The sequence below is a fragment of the Scyliorhinus canicula genome, chromosome 3, assembly GCF_902713615.1.
Source record: "Scyliorhinus canicula chromosome 3, sScyCan1.1, whole genome shotgun sequence".
Lineage (NCBI taxonomy): Eukaryota > Metazoa > Chordata > Chondrichthyes > Carcharhiniformes > Scyliorhinidae > Scyliorhinus > Scyliorhinus canicula.
This window is the reverse complement of record NC_052148.1, coordinates 5,280,864-5,299,790: the sequence shown is the minus strand read 5'-3', so window position 1 is coordinate 5,299,790 and position 18,927 is coordinate 5,280,864. Positions and strand designations below refer to the sequence as shown.

The following is an 18,927-nucleotide window of genomic DNA, read 5'->3' as shown; positions in this document are numbered from 1 at the left end:
CACATCTGGGACTATTTAGCATGACCAATCCACCTAATGTGCACATCTTTGGACTGTGGGAGGAAATCAGACGACCCTGAGGAAACCCACAAAGACACGGAGAGAACGGAAAAGTTCCACACAGGCAATCTACCGAGGCAGGAATTGAACCCAGTTCTCTGGCGCTGTGAGGCAGCAGTGATAACCCAACCCCTGATTAATCTATGCCTCCCTCAACTTGCCTCCTCTTTTATTTATGGACCCACTTCCCCAACCCCTTATCTATTCCTCATAGAAAAATGATCGGCCTCACTACATTTCCCCACTACCTGCGCATCACTTGTCCATGCAAAGGTAAATAACAATCATATTTGTATTTATCTAACATAGTTTAACAGTCTGAAGTAACTTTACTGGATGACATCCGCAGATTGCTATCCATTTAAGTTAAACTAGTGATGTCTGTTTCTCAGAGAATTTGAAACAATGTTGCCCCATACCGTTTTGCTGCAGGTGAAAGGGGCGGCATGTGGCACAGTGGCTAGCACTGGGACTGCGGCACTGAGAAGACAGAGGGTGGTGATGGATGGCAAATTTTCAGACTGGAGACCAGTTACCAGCGGTGTACCACAGGGATCAGTGCTGGGTCCTCTGCTATTTGTGATTTTTATCAATGACATTGATACGATGCAGAGCTGTGCTGAAAATGGCAGATGGAGTTTAACCCAGATAATTTTGAGGTGATTCATTTTGGTGGAAAAAAATTCAATGCCCCTTACAGGGTCAACGGCAGGGTTATGAGGAATGTGGAGGAACAGAGATAACTTGGAGTTCATGTCCACATATCTCTGAAGGTTGCCACTCAAGTGGATAGAGCTGTGAAGAAGTCTTATAGTGTGTTAGCGTTTATTAACGGGGGCTTGAGTTTAAGAGCCGTGGGGTTATGCTGCAACTATTCCTCATCCTGCTGAGACCACATTTGGAGCATTGTGTGCAGTTCTGGTCACTTCATTACAGGAAGGATGTGGAAGCATTGGAAAGGGTGCAAAGGAGATTTACTAGGATGCTGCCTGGATTGCAGGATAGGTCTTAAGAGGAAAGGTTGAGGGAGTTACAGCTTTTCTCTTTGTAGCGGAGGAGGATGAGAGGTGACATAAGAGGTTGAGAAAATGATGAGGGGGTGAGAGACTATTACCTTGGGTGGATGTAGCTGTTACAAGGGGGCATAACGATAAGATTCAGGGTGGGAGATATAGGAGGGATGTCTGAGGTAGGTTCTTTCCTCAGAGAGCAGTTAGGGTGTGGAATGGACTGCCTGCTGTGATAGTGGAGTCAGACACTTTAGGAACTTTCAAGTAGTTATTGGATAGGAACATGGAGTACACCAGAATGACATGGAGTGGGATCGCTTAATCTTGCGTTCGGACAATGCTCGGCACAACATCGAGGGCCGAAGCCCCTGTTCTCTGCTGCACTGTTCTGTGTTCCATGTTCCATGAGGAGCCGGGTTCGAATCCCAGCCCTGGGTTGCTGTGCGTGTGGAATTTGCATATTCTCCCCATGTCTGCGTGGGTTTCATCCCCACAACCCAATGATGTGAACGTTAGGTGGATTGGCCACGCTAAATCCCCCTGAATTAGAAGAAAAACAGTAAGTGGGTGCACTGAAAATTTTTTACAAAGTAAGTAAGGTGACATGGAAAAGATAATCAACCGCAGTAAACCTGCCCGTATTTTATGGAATATTACCGTATTGACTCGCAATATTCCTCAAACTTCATTATCCACTGTAACACCTTTTTTGTTATGTTTCTATCTGTTTTGGAGCAGCACGGTAGCATGGTGGTTAGTATAAATGCTTCACAGCTCCAGGATGCCAGGTTCGATTCCCGGCTGGGTCACTGTCTGTGCGGCGTCTGCACGTCCTCCCCGTGTGTGTGTGGGTTTCCTCCGGGTGCTCCGATTTCCTCCCACAGTCCAAAGATGTGCGGGTTAGGTGGATTGGCCAGGCTAAAATTGCCCTTAGTGTCCGAAAAAGTAAGGTTAATGGGGGTTGTTGGGTTACTGGTATAGGGTGGATGCGTGGGCTTGAGTAGGGTGATCATTGCTCGGCACAACGTCGAGGTCCGAAGGGCCTGTTCTGTGCTGTACTGTTCTAAATTCTAAATTCTACTGTTGAATTTAGTGACCTATTGCACCAACATACTTCAATCCCTTTCCCCCACCCCAATCCATTACCCCGACATGTGAAGCCCCTCTGCTTTATGTCAGTATCCAACATTTCAGCTTGCATCTCCTTTATTTAGCCTTGCTGTCTTGCTGATCTCTTTGTCCTTGATCAGCAGCATTATTGCAATAGAGTTTGACAAACACCGCCTCAACTATCGATGAGGTGCTTTATAGCATCCTGGACTCAACACCGTGATCAACAATTTTACATCATTATCCAGGCCCCATTTTGGTTCCTTTCCGTTTGCATCTTTTGATTTTAACCCATTTTTCTCTTGTTTCTGCTTTGAGACAGCAGCTGCTCATTATTCTGTGATTCACGCCTCCTCTGGCCACATCTTGTCCCATTCCCCACATTGACAACTCTTTTGTTATTTAATTTCTTCTGCCTTCCACCCCCTGACAGACCTTCCCACTTTTTTAAATCACCTCCCATCTGCTTAAAACCTGTTGACTTTTTTTTCTCCTCATCAGGTGTTGCCGGACCAGCTGGGCATTTTCAGCATTTTTTTGTTTTTACATCACATTTACCTTGTCTTTTGTGGGGGAAAAATGTTTTGTTGCATTTTCATACCGTGCAACAGCAGCAATAAACCCTGTCAACCTTTCCCAAAATTCAGTGGGACCCTCAACCTGGGATGATCGCAAAGGCTGATTATGGGTGGGGATTTTAACACGGTTATTACTCAAGGCGTGGACCGGTCATGTTCGAGAACGGGCAAGGTGCCAGCAATGGCCAAGGAGCCGAAATGGATCATGGAGCAGCTGGGAGGGGGTGGGGTGGATCCGTGGAGATTTAGGCAGCCGAGAGCCAGGGAATTTTCTTCCTTCTCCCACGTTCACAAGGTGTAATCCTGGATAGATTTCTTTGTTGTGGGCAGGGCCCTGTTGGTGAGGGTGGTGGATACGGGGTATTCGGCAATTACGATATTGGACCATGCTCCGTACTGGGTGGACCTGCAAGTCAGTATGGACAGTAAGCAGCACCCACAGTGGAGATTGGATGTGGGGCGGTTGGCGGACGAAGTGGTCTGCGAGAGATTGAGGAAGTGGACGCTGAACGACCTGCAGGTAAACGATATGGGGGAGGTCTCAGCAGCGGTGGTCTGGGAAGCGCTGGAGGCGGTGCTGAGAGGGGAGCTGATCTAGATCCAGACTCAGTGACAGGACGGACAGCCATGATGTGGAGATGCCGGCGTTGGACTGGGGTGAGCACTGTAACACGGACAGGGGAGAGAAGGACCGACTGGTAAGAGAGAGCCTACGAGTGGATAGGAAGTATGTGAAGGCGCCAGAGCCAGGGCTGTTGAGGGAACGCCGGAGGCTGCAGGCAGAATTTAGTTTGTTAACTCCAGGAAAGGCAGTGGAGGAACTCAGGAAGGTGAAGGAAGCGGTGTACATGGGGAAAAGGCCAGGAGGTTGATTGCACAGCAGCTCAGACAAAGGGAGGCTGCGAGGGAAATAGGGAAAGTGGTTGATGGGGATTGGAACTTAGTTGGGGACTCAGAGGGGGTGAGCAAGGCCTTTGGGACTTTTATAATAGTCCTTGATAAATATCAAACTAATCGGAAGGACTGAGTGGATGGTAAGGGTGGTGTAGCTCTGTTATTTAAGGATGACATCCGGGCAATGGGAAGGGATGACATCGGTGCAATGGAGGACAAGGTTGAATCCATTTGGGTGGAAATTAGGAATAGTAAGGTGAAAAAGGCACTGATAGGAGTAGTCTATAGGCGACATAAAATAGTAACAATATGGTGGGGCAGGCAATAAACAAAGAAATAACTGATGCATGTAGAAATGGTACAGTCGTTATCATGAGGGATTTTAATCTACATGTTGATTGGTTTAACCAGGTCGGTCAAGGCAGCCTGGAGGAGGAGTTTATAGAATATATCCGTGATAGTTTCCGAGAAGTGTATGTAACAGAACCTTCAAGGGAACAAGCGGCCCTAGATCTGGTCCTGTATCATGAGACAGGATTGACTAATGATCTCATAGTTCGGGATAATCTCGGAAGGAGCGATAACAGTATGGTGCAATTTAAAATACAGATGGAGGGTGAGAAGGTGAAATCAAACAGTAGTGTTTTGTGCTCAAACAAAGCAGATTACAATGGCATGAGAGAAAGGCTAGCTGAGGTAGACTGGGAGCAAAGACTTTATGGTGAAACAGTTGAGGAACAGTGGAGAACCTTCCAAGCGATTTTTCACAGTATATACCAACAAAACAGGAAGGACGGTAGAAAGAGGGAAAATCGACCATGCATATCTTAGGAAATAAGGAAGAGTATCAAATTGAAGGAAAAAGCATCCAAAGTGGCAAAGATTAGTGGGAGACTAGAAAACTTGGAAATCTTTGAGGGGCAACAGAAATCTACTAAAAAAGCTGTAAAGAAGAGAAGGATAGATTATAAGAGTGAACAGGCGCCGGAATGTAGCGACTAGGGGCTTTTCAGGTAAATATCAGTCCTGTAGAGGATGAGAAGCGTGATTTAATAATAGGAGTTGAGGAAATGGCTGAGGAACTGACCAGGTTTTTTGGGTCTGTCTTCACAGTGGAAGACAGAAGTAACATGCCAGTAACTGATAGAAATGAAGCTATGACAGGTGAGGACCTTGAGATGATTGTTATCATGAAGGAGATAGTGGTGGGCAAGCCCATAGGGCTAAAGGTAGACAAGTCTCCTGGCCCTGATGGAATGCGTCACAGAGTGCTAAAAGAGATGGCTCAGGAAACTGCAAATGCACTACTGATAATTTACGAAAATTCACTAGACTCTGGGATGGTCCCGGCGGATTGGAAATGAGCAAACGTGACATCACTGTTTAAAAAAGGAGGTAGGCAGAGAGCGGGTAATTATTGGCCAGTTAGCTTAACTTCGGTAGTAGGGAAGATGATGGAATCTATCATCAAAGAAGAAATAGTGAGACGTCCGCATGGAAATTGTCCTATTGGGCAGATGAAGCATGGGTTCATAAATGGGAAGGTCATGCCTTACTAATGGAGTGGAATTTTTTGAGGACACTACCAGAACGGTAGATAATGGGGAGCCAATGGATGTGGTATATCTGGATTTCCAGAAAACATTTGGCAAGATGCCACACAAAAGGTTGCTGCACAGGATAAAGATGCATGGCATTAAGGGTTAAGTAGTAGCATGGATAGAGGATTGGTTAACTAATAGAAAGCAAAGAGTGGGGATTAATGAGTGTTTCTCTGGTTGGCAATCAGTAGCTAGTGGTGTCTCTCAGGGATCAGTGCTGGGACCGCAATTGTTCACAATTTGCTTCAATGATTTGGAATTGGGACAAAGAGCAATATGTTCAAGTTTGCAGACGACACTAAGATGAGTGGTAAAGCAAAAAGTGCAGAGGATTCCGGAAGCCTGCAGAGGAATTTGGATCGGTTAAGTGAATGGACTAGGGTCTGGCAGATGGAATACAATGTTGACAAATGTGTGATTATCCATTTTGGTAGGAATAACAGCAAACAGGATAATTAATTAAATGACAAAATATCAAAACATGCTGCTCTGCAGAGAGACCTGGGTGTGCTCGTGCATGAGTCGAAAATATTCGTTTACAGTTACAACAGGTGAATAAGAAAGAGAATGGAATTTTGTCATTCATTGCTCAAGAGATGGAGTTCAAGACTAGGGAGGTTATGCTGCAATTGTATAAGATGTCAGTGAGGCCAAACCTGGAGTATTGTGTTCAGTTTAGGTTCCCTTACCTGAGAAAGGTCGGACTGGAGGTTGTGCAAAGGAGATTCACTAGGTTAATCCCAGAGCTGAAGGGGTTGGATTACGAGAAGTTGCATAGTCTGGGTCTGTACTCGTTGGAATTTTGAAGGATGAAGGAGGGATCTTCTAGAAACATGTGAAATTATAAAGGGAATAGATAGGATAGATGTGGGCAGGTTATTTGCACTGGCAGGTGAAAGCAAAACGCGGGGGCACAGCCTCAAAATAAGGGGAAATAGATTGAGGCGTGAGTTTAGGAGGAACGTCTTCACCCAAAGGGTTGTGCATCTATAGAATTCCTTGCCCAGTGAAGCAGTTGAGGCTCCTTCATGAAATTTTTTTTAGAGAAAGATCGATAGCCTTTTCAAGAATAAAGGGATTCAGGGTTATGGTGTTCGGGCCGGAAAGTGGAGCTGAGTCCACAAAAATCAGCCATGATCTCATTGAATGGTGGAGCAGGATCGAGGGGCCATGTGGCCCTCTCCTGCTTCTAGTTCTTATGTACTTATGTGCCTGTCAGGGAGGGAGGAAGTGGTCAAGCGAGGGAACCGTGGTTTACTAAAGTAGTTGAATCACATGTCAAGAGGAAGAAGGAGGCTTATGTAAAGATGAGACGTGAAGGTTCAGTTAGGGCGCTCGAGAGTTACAGGTTAGCTAGGAAGGATCTAAAGAGACAGCTAAGAAGAGCCAGGAGGGGACATGAGAAATCTTTGGCACGTAGGATCAAGGATAACCCTAAAGCTTTCTATGGGTATGTGAGGAATAAAAGAATGACTAGGGTAAGATGTGGGCCTGTCAAGGAAAGTTGTGCGTGGAGTCCAAGGAGATAGGAGAGGTGCTGAATGAATATTTTTCCATCAGTATTCACACAGGAAAACGACGATGTTGTTGAGGAGAATAATGAGGTACAGGCTACTTGACTTAAAGGACTTGAGGTTCAAAAGGAGGAGCTTAGCAATTCTGGAAAGTGTGAAAATACCTAAGTCCCCTGAGCTTGATGGGATTTATCCTAGGATTCTCTGTGAATTAAGGGAAGAGATTGCGGAGCCTTTGGCTTGGATCTTTATATTATCTTTGCCTACAGGAATAGTGCCAGTAGGTTGGAGGACATCAAATGTTGTCCCTTGTTCAAGAAGGGGAATAGAGACTATCCCGGTAACTATAGACCAGTGAGCCTTACTCTGTTGTGGGCAATGTCTTGGAAAGATTCAGAAGAGATAGAATTTATAATCATCTGGAAAGGAATAATTTGATTAGAGATAGTCAACACGGTTTTGTGAAGGGTAGGTCGTGCCTCACAAACCTTGTTGAGTTCTTTGAAAAGGTGACCAAACAGGTGGTCGAGGGTAACGCAGTTGATTGGTGTACATGGATTTCAGTAAAGCGTTTGATGAGCTTCCGCATGGTGGGCCATTGCAGAAGACACGGAGACATGGGATCCAGGGTAATTTAGCAGTGTGGATCAGAAATTGGCTAGCTGGAAGAAGACAACTTCGATAGGAAATGTTCAGCCGGAGTTCAGTTACTAGTGGTGTACCACAAAGAACTGTTTTGGGGCCACTGCTGTTTCTCATTTTTATAAATGGCCTGGAGGAGGGCGTAGCAGTATGGGTGAGTAAATCTGCAGATGACACTAAACTCGGTGGAGTTGTGGACAGTGCGGAACGATGTTGCAAGTTACAGAGGAGCAGTATAAGCTGCAGAGCTGGACTGACAGGTGGCAAATGGACTTTAATGCAGAAAAGTGTGAGGTGATTCCTTTTGGAAGGAATAACAGGAAGACAGATTACTGGGCTAATGGTAAGATTCTTGGTAATGTGGATGAGCGGAGAGATCTCGGTGTCAGGATTTACCAGGATGTTGCCTGGTTTGGAGGGAAGATCTTATGAGGGAAGGCTGAGGGTCTTGAGGATGGTTTCGTCAGAGAAAAGAAGGTTTAGAGCTGACTTAATGGAGGCATACAAGATAACCAGAGGATTAGATATGGTGAACAGTGAGAGACTTTTTCCTCGGATGATAATAATCAGCACATGGGGACATAGCTTTAAATTCAGGGGAGATAGATATAGGACTGATGGCAGAGGTAGCTTCTTTATTCAGAGAATAGTAATGGAGCGGAATTCCCTGCATGCAACAGGAGTGGACTCGCCAATATTAAGGGCATTTAAATGGTCATTGGATAAACATATGGATGATAATGGGATAGTGTTGATGGGCTTGACAATGGTTTCACAGGTTAGCACAACATGAACTGCCGAAGTGCCTGTCCTGTTCTATGTTCTATGTTCTGAAGTGCCTCAGGACATTTTACTGCATTAAAGGCACTGTTATGAATGCAAGTTGTTGGCGATCATTACCAGTATCTCAAATAATTGCTCAGATGGCCTCTACTCATTTCTGCTCTGTCAGATTCTGTTACCTTTCTGCTACATGTGTACATTTAAGGTCTTATTCTACTCACACAGCGGTTGACCAACCACCATCAAACCTACGCTTCTCGGACATCACGAGGAAAAGTTTCCGGGTGGACTGGGATCATGGATCGGAGGAGGCGGACCAGTACAGAATCAGCTGGGTTCCATCTGCAGGAGGGGACAAAAAAGAGGTGATGAAATCCATACTTTCTGCTTCTGTGTAGCTCCAGCTGATTTTTAAATTTGCCTTGCAACATGCGAGCGTGAAGCAAAACCGCTGTCAGACAGATCTGTATATGTATGAAAATGTTCCTCCTTTCCAGCAACGATGTTTCATTGTATCCTTGTAATCCTTTCCACACTTGCTAATGAGTTGCATTCTCTGTTGGTCGTGGGGGCATGATCACACTGAAAACAGCAGGTATTTTCCATTCCCAACAGGGACGCGCAGTCACGGGCAGGACTGGAAAATTTGGAGATCGGCCAAAACTCAATTGGGTGGGATGAGCTCTTTGAACCGTAACCTGCAGAAACATCAGCACATTCTTTCTGAATGGTATTACTGTACTAGAAGGTGATCAGAAAACTGCTTTCCGCACGGACCATAAGCTCTTTAGTATTGAGATGTTGGGCTCAGTTGCCCACTCAAAGAAGAGCATTTGTGTAATGAACAAAACCGTTCAAATTAGTTCATTCCTTCAATTGAATTTTCTCCAGAAATACTCCACATGACCATGAGGAAATGCCATTGGGAAAGGTGGCTGCAGCCAAGGGTTGGTAAAGGATTTTAAGGTCCTTGTGACCCCCTGAGTGATATTAAATTCAAACATCTCCATTTAATTAAGAGAATCAGTTTGCAGAAAACAAATTGGTTTCATGCACTGAACGTATCTTGACCTTCACTTTCTGCCTATTCTTCCAGATGATTATAAATGGCAAAGAGACAAGCCAGGTTTTAGATAACCTGGATCCTGACACCTTATATGATGTTTCCCTTACTGCCATCTACCCAAACAAGAAGGAAAGTGATGAAGTCTCAGCCTCCCAGAGTACATGTAAGTCTTTAGCATATAAAAATCTCCATTTGTCTTTCCTTGGGGTACCATGGGGCAGCACGGGGCAGCACGGTAGCATTGTGGATAGCACAATGGCTTCACAGCTCCAGGGTCCCAGGTTCGATTCCGGCTTGGATCACTGTCTGTGCGGAGTCTGCACATCCTCCCCGTGTGTGCTTGGGTTTCCTCCGGGTGCTCCGGTTTCCTCCCACAGTCTAAAGATGTGCAGGTTAGGTGGATTGGCCATGATAAATTGCCATTAGTGTCCAAAATTGCCCATAGTGTTGGGCGGGGTTACTGGGTTATGGGGATTGGGTGGAGATGTTGACCTTGGGTAGGGTGCTCTTTCTAAGAGCCGGTGCAGACTCGATGGGCCTCAAATGTCCTCCTTCTGCACTGTAAAAGTCTATGATCTATTCTATGATCTTAGCAATTATCTTCAAATATTGAAAAGAGGACAAAGTGACATGGAAAGCACATGCTGCATATTGTGATGTGCAGCAGATCACAATGTCCTTCAGGATGGGGTGTGGGATTAGTATGTTCCCCTGGATTCTCTGCTTCTGCTGTAGCAAAGTGTATCTATTGGCTTCATTGGCTAGCCTGCTTGTGTCCAATATTCCTGGGCCATACTGCACCTTCAGCCAGATAAAACTATAAATCCACAGAATTCCGACAGTGTAGAAGGAGGACATTTGGCCCAGCGTGTCTGCACCGACCCTCTGAAAGAGGAACCTAATTAGGCCCACTCCCCTGCCCACTCCCTGAAGCACCCCCGTAAGCCATGGGGTACGGGCCTCTGGCACTGAGTCTTTCCCTGTTGCTCAGAAGGGAAGGGGGGAAAGGAGTAGAACATTAGTAATTGGGGACTCAATAGTCAGGGGCACAGATAGGAGATTTTGTGGGAGCGAGAGAGACTCACGTTTGGTATGTTGCCTCCCTGGTGCAAGGGTACGTGATGTCTCGGATCGTGTTTTCCGGGTCCTTAAGTGGGAGGGGGAGCAGTCCGAAGTCGTAGTCCACATTGGCACTAACGACATAGGTAGGAAAGGGGACAAGGATGTCAGGCAGGCCTTTAGGGAGCTAGGATGGAAGCTCAGAGCGAGAACAAACAGAGTTGTTATCTCTGGGTTGTTGCCCGTGCCACGTGATAGTGAGATGAGGAATAGGGAGAGAGAGCAATTAGACACGTGGCTACAGGGATGGTGCAGGCGGGAGGGATTCAGATTTCTGGATAACTGGGGCTCTTTCTGGGGAAGGTGGGACCTCTATAGACAGGATGGTCTACATCTGAACCTGAGGGGCACCAATATCCTGGGGGGGGAGATTTGTTAGTGCTCTTTGGGGGGGTTTAAACTAATTCAGGAGGGGCATGGGAACCTGGATTGTAGTTTTGGGGTACGGGAGGTTGAGAGTATAGAGGTCAGGAGCACAGATTTGACTTCGCAGGAGGGTGCCAGTGTTCAGGTAGGTGGTTTGAAGTGTGTCTACTTCAATGCCAGGAGTATACGAAATAAGGTAGGGGAACTGGCAGCATGGGTTGGTACCTGGGACTTCGATGTTGTGGCCATTTCAGAGACATGGATAGAGCAGGGACAGGAATGGTTGTTGCAGGTTCCGGGGTTTAGGTGTTTTAGTAAGCTCAGAGAAGGGGGCAAAAGAGGGGAAGGTGTGGCGCTGCTCGTCAAGGACAGTATTACGGTGGCGGAAAGGATGCTAGATGGAGACTCTTCTTCCGAGGTAGTATGGGCTGAGGTTAGAAACAGGAAAGGAGAGGTCACCCTGTTGGGAGTTTTGTATAGGCCACCTAATAGTTCTAGGGATGTAGAGGAAAGGATGGCGAAGATGATTCTGGAAAAGAGCGAAAGTAACAGGGTAGTTGTTATGGGAGACTTTAACTTTCCAAATATTGACTGGAAAAGATATAGTTCGAGTACATTAGATGGGTCGTTCTTTGTACAATATGTGCAGGAGGGTTTCCTGACACAATATGTTGACAGGCCAACAAGAGGCGAGGCCACATTGGATTTGGTTTTGGGTAATGAACCAGGCCAGGTGTTAGATCTGGAGGTAGGTGAGCACTTTGGAAACAGTGACTACAATTCGGTGACCTTTACGTTAGTGATGGAAAGGGATAAGTATACCCCGCAGGGCAAGAGTTATAGCTGGGGGAAGGGCAATTATGATGCCATTAGACATGACTTAGGATGTGTAGGTTGGAGAAATAGGCTGCAAGGGTTGGGCACACTGGATATGTGGAGCTTGTTCAAGGAACAGCTATTGTGTGTTCTTGATAAGGACGTACCAGTCAGGCAGGGAGGAAGGGGTAGAGCAAGGGAACCGTGGTTTACCAAAGAAGTGGAATCTCTTGTTAAGAGGAAGAAGGAGGCCTATGTGAAGATGAGGCGTGAAGTTTCAGTTGGGGCGCTTGATAGTTACAAGGAAGCGAGGAAGGATCTAAAGAGAGAGCTGAAACGAGCAAGGAGGGGACATGAGAAGTCTTTGGCAGGTTGGATCAAGGAAAACCCAAAAGCTTTCTATAGGTATGTCAGGAATAAAAGAATGACTGGGGTAAGAGTAGGGCCAGTCAAGGACAGTGGTGGGAAGTTGTGTGTGGAGGCTGAGGAGATAAGCGAGATACTAAATGAATACTTTTTGTCAGCATTCACTCAAGAAACAGATAATATTGTGGAGGAGAATGCTGAGACCCAGGCTATTAGAATAGATGGCATTGAGGTGCATAGGGAAGAAGTGTTGGCAATTCTGGACAAAGTGAAAATAGATAAGTCCCCGGGGCCGGATGGGATTTATCCTAGGATTCTCTGGGAAGCCAGGGAAGAGATTGTTGAGCCTTTGGCTTTGATTTTTAGGTCATCATTGGCTACAGGAATAGTGCCAGAGGACTGGAGGATAGCAAATGTGGTCCCTTTGTTCAAGAAGGGGAGTAGAGATAACCCCGGTAACTATAGGCCGGTGAGCCTCACGTCTGTTTTGGGTAAAGTCTTGGAGAGGTTTATAAGAGATATGATTTATAATCATCTAGATAGGAATAATATGATTAGGGATAGTCAGCATGGTTTTGTGAAGGGTAGGTCATGCCTCACAAACCTTATCGAGTTCTTTGAGAAGGTGACTGAACAGGTAGACGAGGGTAGAGCAGTTGATGGTGTATATGGATTTCAGTAAAGCGTTTGATAAGGTTCCCCACGGTCGGCTATTGCAGAAAATACGGAGGCTGGGGATTGAGGGTGGTTTAGAGATGTGGATCAGAAATTGGCTAGTTGAAAGAAGTCAGAGGGTGGTGGTTGATGGGAAATGCTCAGAATGGAGTTCAGTTACGAGTGGCGTACCACAAGGATCTGTTCTGGGGCCGTTGCTGTTTGTCATTTTTATAAATGACCTAGAGGAGGGCACAGAGGTTGGGTGAGTAAATTTGCAGATGACACTAAAGTCGGTGGAGTTGTAGACAGTGTGGAAGGATGTTGCAGGTTACAGAGGGACATAGATAAGCTGCAGAGCTGGGCTGAGAGGTGGCAAATGGAGTTTAATGTAGAGAAGTGTGAGGTGATTCACTTTGGAAAGAATAACAGGAATGCAGAATATTTGGCTAATGGTAAAATTCTTAGCAGTGTGGATGAGCAGAGGGATCTCGGTGTCTATGTACATAGATCCCTGAAAGTTGCCACCCAGGTTGATAGGGTTGTGAAGAAGGCCTATGGTGTGTTGGCCTTTATTGGTAGAGGGATTGAGTTCCGGAGCCATGAGGTCATGTTGCAGCTGTACAAAACTCTGGTACGGCCGCATTTGGAGTATTGCGTACAGTTCTGGTCGCCTCATTATAGGAAGGACGTGGAAGCTTTGGAACGGGTGCAGAGGAGATTTACCAGGATGTTGCCTGGTATGGAGGGAAATTCTTATGAGGAAAGGCTGATGGACTTGAGGTTGTTTTCGTTAGAGAGAAGAAGGTTAAGTGGTGACTTAATAGAGGCATACAAAATGATCAGAGGGTTAGATAGGGTGGACAGTGAGAGCCTTCTCCTGAGGATGGAGGTGGCTAGCACGAGGGGACATAGCCTTAAATTGAGGGGTAATAGATATAGGACAGACGTCAGAGGTAGGTTTTTTATGCAAAGAGTGGTGAGGCCGTGGAATGCCCTACCTGCAACAGTAGTGAACTTGCCAACATTGAGGGCATTTAAAAGTTTATTGGATAAGCATATGAATGATAAGGGCATAGTGTAGGTTAGATGTCCTTTAGTTTTTGACTTCCCATGTCGGTGCAACATCGTGGGCCGAAGGGCCTGTACTGCGCTGTATTGTTCTATGTTCTATGTAACCGGCACATCTGGGACTATTTAGCAAGACCAATCCACGTAAAGTGCTCATCTTTGGACTGTGGGAGGAAATCGGAGGACCCTGAGGAAACCCACAAAGACACGGAGAGAACGGAAAAGTGCCACACAGACAATCTACCGAGGCAGGAATTGAACCCAGTTCTCTGGCGCTGTGAGGCAGCAGTGATAACCCAACCCCTGATTAATCTATGCCTCCCTCAACTTGCCTCCTCTTTTATTTATGGACCCACTTCCCCAACCCCTTATCTATTCCTCATAGAAAAATGATCGGCCTCACTACATTTCCCCACTACCTGCGCATCACTTGTCCATGCAAAGGTAAATAACAATCATATTTGTATTTATCTAACATATTTTAACAGTCTGAAGTAACTTTACTGGATGACATCCGCAGATTGCTATCCATTTAAGTTAAACTAGTGATGTCTGTTTCTCAGAGAACGTGAAACAATATTGCCCCATCCCGTTTTGCTGAAGGTGAAAGGGGTGGCATGTGGCACAGTGGCTAGCACTGGGACTGCGGCACTGAGAAGACAGAGGGTGGTGATGGTTGGAAAATTTTCAGACTGTAGACCAGTTACCAGCGGTGTACCACAGGGATCAGTGCTGGGTCCTCTGCTATTTGTGATTTTTATCAATGACATTGATACAATGCTAAGCTGTGCTGAAAACTGGCAGATAGAGTTTAACTCAGATAAATGCGAGGTGATTCATTTTGGTGGAAAAAAATTCAATGCCCATTACAGGGTCAACAGCAGGGTTGTGAGGAATGTGGAGGAACAGAGAGAACTTGGAGTTCATGTCCACATATCTCTGAAGGTTGCCACTCAAGTGGATAGAGCTGTGAAGAAGTCTTACAGTGTGTTAGCGTTTATTAACGGGGGCTTGAGTTTAAGAGCTGCGGGGTTCTTTACTCATAGAGCGGTTAGGGTGTGGAATGGACTGCCTGCTGTGATAGTGGAGTCAGACACTTTAGGAACTTTCAAGTAGTTATTGGATAGGAACATGGAGCACACCAGAATGACATGGAGTGGGATCGCTTAATCTTGCGTTCGGACAATGCTCGGCACAACATCGAGGGCCGAAGCCCCTGTTCTCTGCTGCACTGTTCTATGTTCCATGTTCCATGAGGAGCCGGGTTCGAATCCCAGCCCTGGGTTGCTGTGCGTGTGGAGTTTGCACATTCTCCCCATGTCTGCGTGGGTTTCACCCCCCCAACCCAATGATGTGCACGTTAGGTGGATTGGCCACGCTAAATCCCCCTGAATTGGAAGAAAAACAGTAAGTGGGTGCACTAAAAAATTTTTACAAAGTAAGAAAGGTGACATGGAAAAGATAATCAACCGCAGTAAACCTGCCCGTATTTGATGGAATGTTTCCTTATTGACTCGCAATATTCCTCAAACTTCATTATCCAGTGTAACACATTTTTTGATCTGTTTCCACTGTTGAATTTAGTGACCCATTGCACTAACATACTTCAATCCCTTTCCCTCACCACCAATCCTTTACCCCGACATGTTAAGCCGCTCTGCTTTATGTCAGTATCCAACATTTCAGTTTGCATCTCCTTTATTTAGCCTTGCTGTCTTGCTGATCTCTCTGTCCTTGATCAGCAGCATTATTCCAATAGAGCTTGACGAACACCGCCTCAACTTTCGATGAGGTGCTTTATAGCATCCTGGACTCAACACCGTGTTCAACAATTTTACATCATTATCCAGGCCCCATTTTGGTTCCTTTCCGTTTGCAACTTTTGATTTTAACCCATTTTTCTCTTGTTTCTGCTTTGAGACAGCAGCTGCTCATTATTCTGCGATTCACGCCTCCTCTGGCCACATCTTGTCCCATTCCCCACACTTGACAACTCTTTTGTCATTTAATTTCTCCTGCCCTCCACCCTGTGACAGAAATTCCCACTTTTTTTAATAACCTCCCATCTGCTTAAAACCTGTTTTAAAAATAAGACTTATTTTTCTCCTCTTCAGGTGTTGCCAGACCAGCTGGGCATTTTCCGCATTTTTTGTTTTTACATCACATTTACCTTGTCTTTTGTGGGGGAAAAATGTTTTGTTGTATTTTCATACCGTGCAACAGTAGCAATAAACCCTGTCAACCTGTCCCAAAGTTCAGTGGGACCCTCAAACTGGGATGGTCGCACAGGCTGATTATGGGTGAAGGTTTCAACATGCTTGTTGATCAAGGCGTGGACCGGTCATGTTCGAGAACGTGCAAGGTGCCAACAATGGCAAAGGAGCCGAAATGGATCATGGACCAGGGGGGAGGGGGTGCGGTGCATCCGTGGATATTTAGGCAGCTGAGAGCCAGGGAATTTTCTTCCTTCTCCCACGTTCACAAGGTGTAATCCTGGATAGATTTCTTTGTTGTGGGCAGGGCCCTGTTGGTGAGGGTGGTGAATACGGGGTATTCTGCAATTACGATATTGGACCATGCTCCGTACTGGGTGGACCAGCAGGTTAGTATGGACAGCAAGCAGCGCCCACAGTGGAGATTGGATGTGGGGCTGTTGGCAGACGAATTGGTCTGCGAGAGATTGAGGAAGTGGATGCTGAACTACCTGCAGGTAAACGATAGATCCAGACTTACAGTGACAGGACGGACAGCCATGATGTGGAGATGCCGGCGTTGGACTGGGGTGAGCACTGTAACACGGACAGGGCAGAGAAGGACCGACTGGTAAGAGAGAGCCTGCGAGTGGATAGGAAGTATGTGAAGGCTCCAGAGCCAGGGCTGTTGAGGGAACGCCGGAGGCTGCAGGCAGAATTTAGTTTGTTAACTACAGGAAAGGCAGTGGAGGAACTCAGGAAGGTGAAGGAAGCGGTGTACATGGGGAAAAGGCCAGGAGGTTGATTGCACAGCAGCTCAGACAAAGGGAGGCAGCGATGGAAATAGGGAAAGTGGTTGATGGGGATTAGAACTTAGTTGGGGACTCGGAGTGGGTGAGGAAGGCCTTTGGGACTTTTATAGTAGTCCTTGATAAATATCAAACTAATCGGAAGGACAGAGTGGATGGTAAGGGTGGTGTAGCTCTGTTATTTAAGAATGACATCCGGGCAATGGGAAGGGATGGCATTGGTGCAATGGACGACAAGGTGAATCCATTTGGGTGGAAATTAGGAATAGTAAGGTGAAAAAGGCACTGATAGGAGTAGTCTATCGGCGACCAAATAGTAACAATATGGTGGGGCAGGCAATAAACAAAGAAATAACTGATGCATGTAGAAATGGTACAGTCTTTATCATGGGGGATTTTTATCTACATGTTGATTGGTTTAACCAGGTCGGTCAAGGCAGCCTGGAGGAGGAGTTTATAGAATATATCCGTGATAGTTTCCGAGAAGTGTATGTAACAGAACCTTCATGGGAACAAGCGGCCCTAGATCTGGTCCTGTATCATGAGACAGGATTGACTAATGATCTCATAGTTCGGGATAATCTCGGAAGGAGCGATAACAGTATGGTGCAATTTAAAATACAGATGGAGGGTGAGAAGGTGAAATCAAACAGTAGTGTTTTGTGCTCAAACAAAGCAGATTACAATGGCATGAGAGAAAAGCTAGCTGAGGTAGACTGGGAGCAAAGACTTTATGGTGAAACAGTTGAGGAACAGTGGAGAACCTTCCAAGCGATTTTTCACAGTACATACCAACAAAAAGGAAGGACGGTAGAAAGAGGGAAAATCGACCATGCATATCTTAGGAAATAAGGAAGAGTATCAAATTGAAGGGAAAAGCATCCAAAGTGGCAAAGATTAGTGGGAGACTAGAAAACTGGGAAATCTTTAAGGGGCAACAGAAAGCTACTAAAAAAGCTATAAAGAAGAGAAAGATAGATTATAAGAGTGAACAGGCGCCGGAATGTGGCGACTAGGGGCTTTTCAGGTAAATATCTGTCCTGTAGAGGATGAGAAGCGTGATTTATTAATGGGAGTTGAGGAAATGGCTGAGGAACTGAAGAGGTTTTTTGGGTCTGTCTTCACAATGGAAGACAGAAGTAACATGCCAGTAACTGATAGAAATGTAGCTATGACAGGTGAGGACCTTGAGATGATTGTTTTCATGAAGGAGATAGTGGTGGGCAAGCCCATAGGGCTAAAGGTAGACAAGTCTCATGACCCTGATGGAATGCGTCACAGAGTGCTAAAAGAGATGGCTCAGGAAACTGCAAATGCACTACTGATAATTTACGAAAATTCACTAGACTCTGGGATGGTCCCGGCGGATTGGAAATGAGCAAACGTGACATCACTGTTTGAAGAAGGAGGTAGGCAGAGAGCGGGTAATTATTGGCCAGTTAGCTTAACATCGGTAGTAGGGAAGATGATGGAATCTATCATCGAAGAAGAAATAGTGAGACGTCTGCATGGAAATTGTCCCATTGGGCAGACAAAGCATTGGTTCATAAATGGGAAGGTCGTGCCTTACTAATGGAGTGGAATTTTTTGAGGACCCTACCAGAACAGTAGATAATGGGGAGCCAATGGATGTGGTATATCTGGATTTCCAAAAAACCTTTGGCAAGATGCTACACAATAGTTTGTTGCACAGGATAAAGATGCATGGCATTAAGGGTAAAGTAGTAGCATGGATAGAGGATTGGTTAACTAATTGAAAGCAAAGAGTGGGGATTAATGAGTGTTTCTCTGGTTCGCAATCAGTAGCTAGTGGTGTCTCTCAGGGATCAGTGCTGGGACCGCAATTGTTCACAATTTGCTTCAATGATTTGGGGTTGGGGGACAAAGGGAATTATGTCCAAGTTTGCAGACGACACTAAGATGAGTGGTAAAGCAAAAAGTGCAGAGGACTCCGGAAGCCTGCAGTGGAATTTGGATGGGTTAAGTGAATGGACTAGGGTCTGGCAGATGGAATACAATGTTGACAAATGTGTGATTATCCATTTTGGTAGGAATCAGATCAAACAGGATAATTAATTAAATGACAAAATATTAAAACATGCTGCTGTGCAGAGAGACCTGGGTGTGCTCATGCATGAGTCGAAAATATTGGTTTACAGTTTCAACAGGTGAATAAGAAAGAGAATGGAATTTTGTCATTCATTGCTCAAGAGATAGAGTTCAAGACTAGGGAGGTTATGCTTCAATTGTATAAGATGTCAGTGAGGCCAAACCTG

At 45.7% G+C, this 18,927-nt stretch overlaps 1 protein-coding gene across 1 annotated transcript in view; it reads left to right on the top strand.

The window, feature by feature from the left end:
• Positions 1–18,927, top strand: part of LOC119963790 — a 1,053,439-nt gene that overhangs the window by 449,583 nt on the left and 584,929 nt on the right. Inside the window, exons 74-75 of the mRNA XM_038793076.1 lie at positions 8,418–8,557; positions 9,289–9,421. Of these exons, the coding sequence (XP_038649004.1) occupies positions 8,418–8,557; positions 9,289–9,421 (273 nt within the window). The remainder of the gene's footprint in view (positions 1–8,417; positions 8,558–9,288; positions 9,422–18,927) is intronic.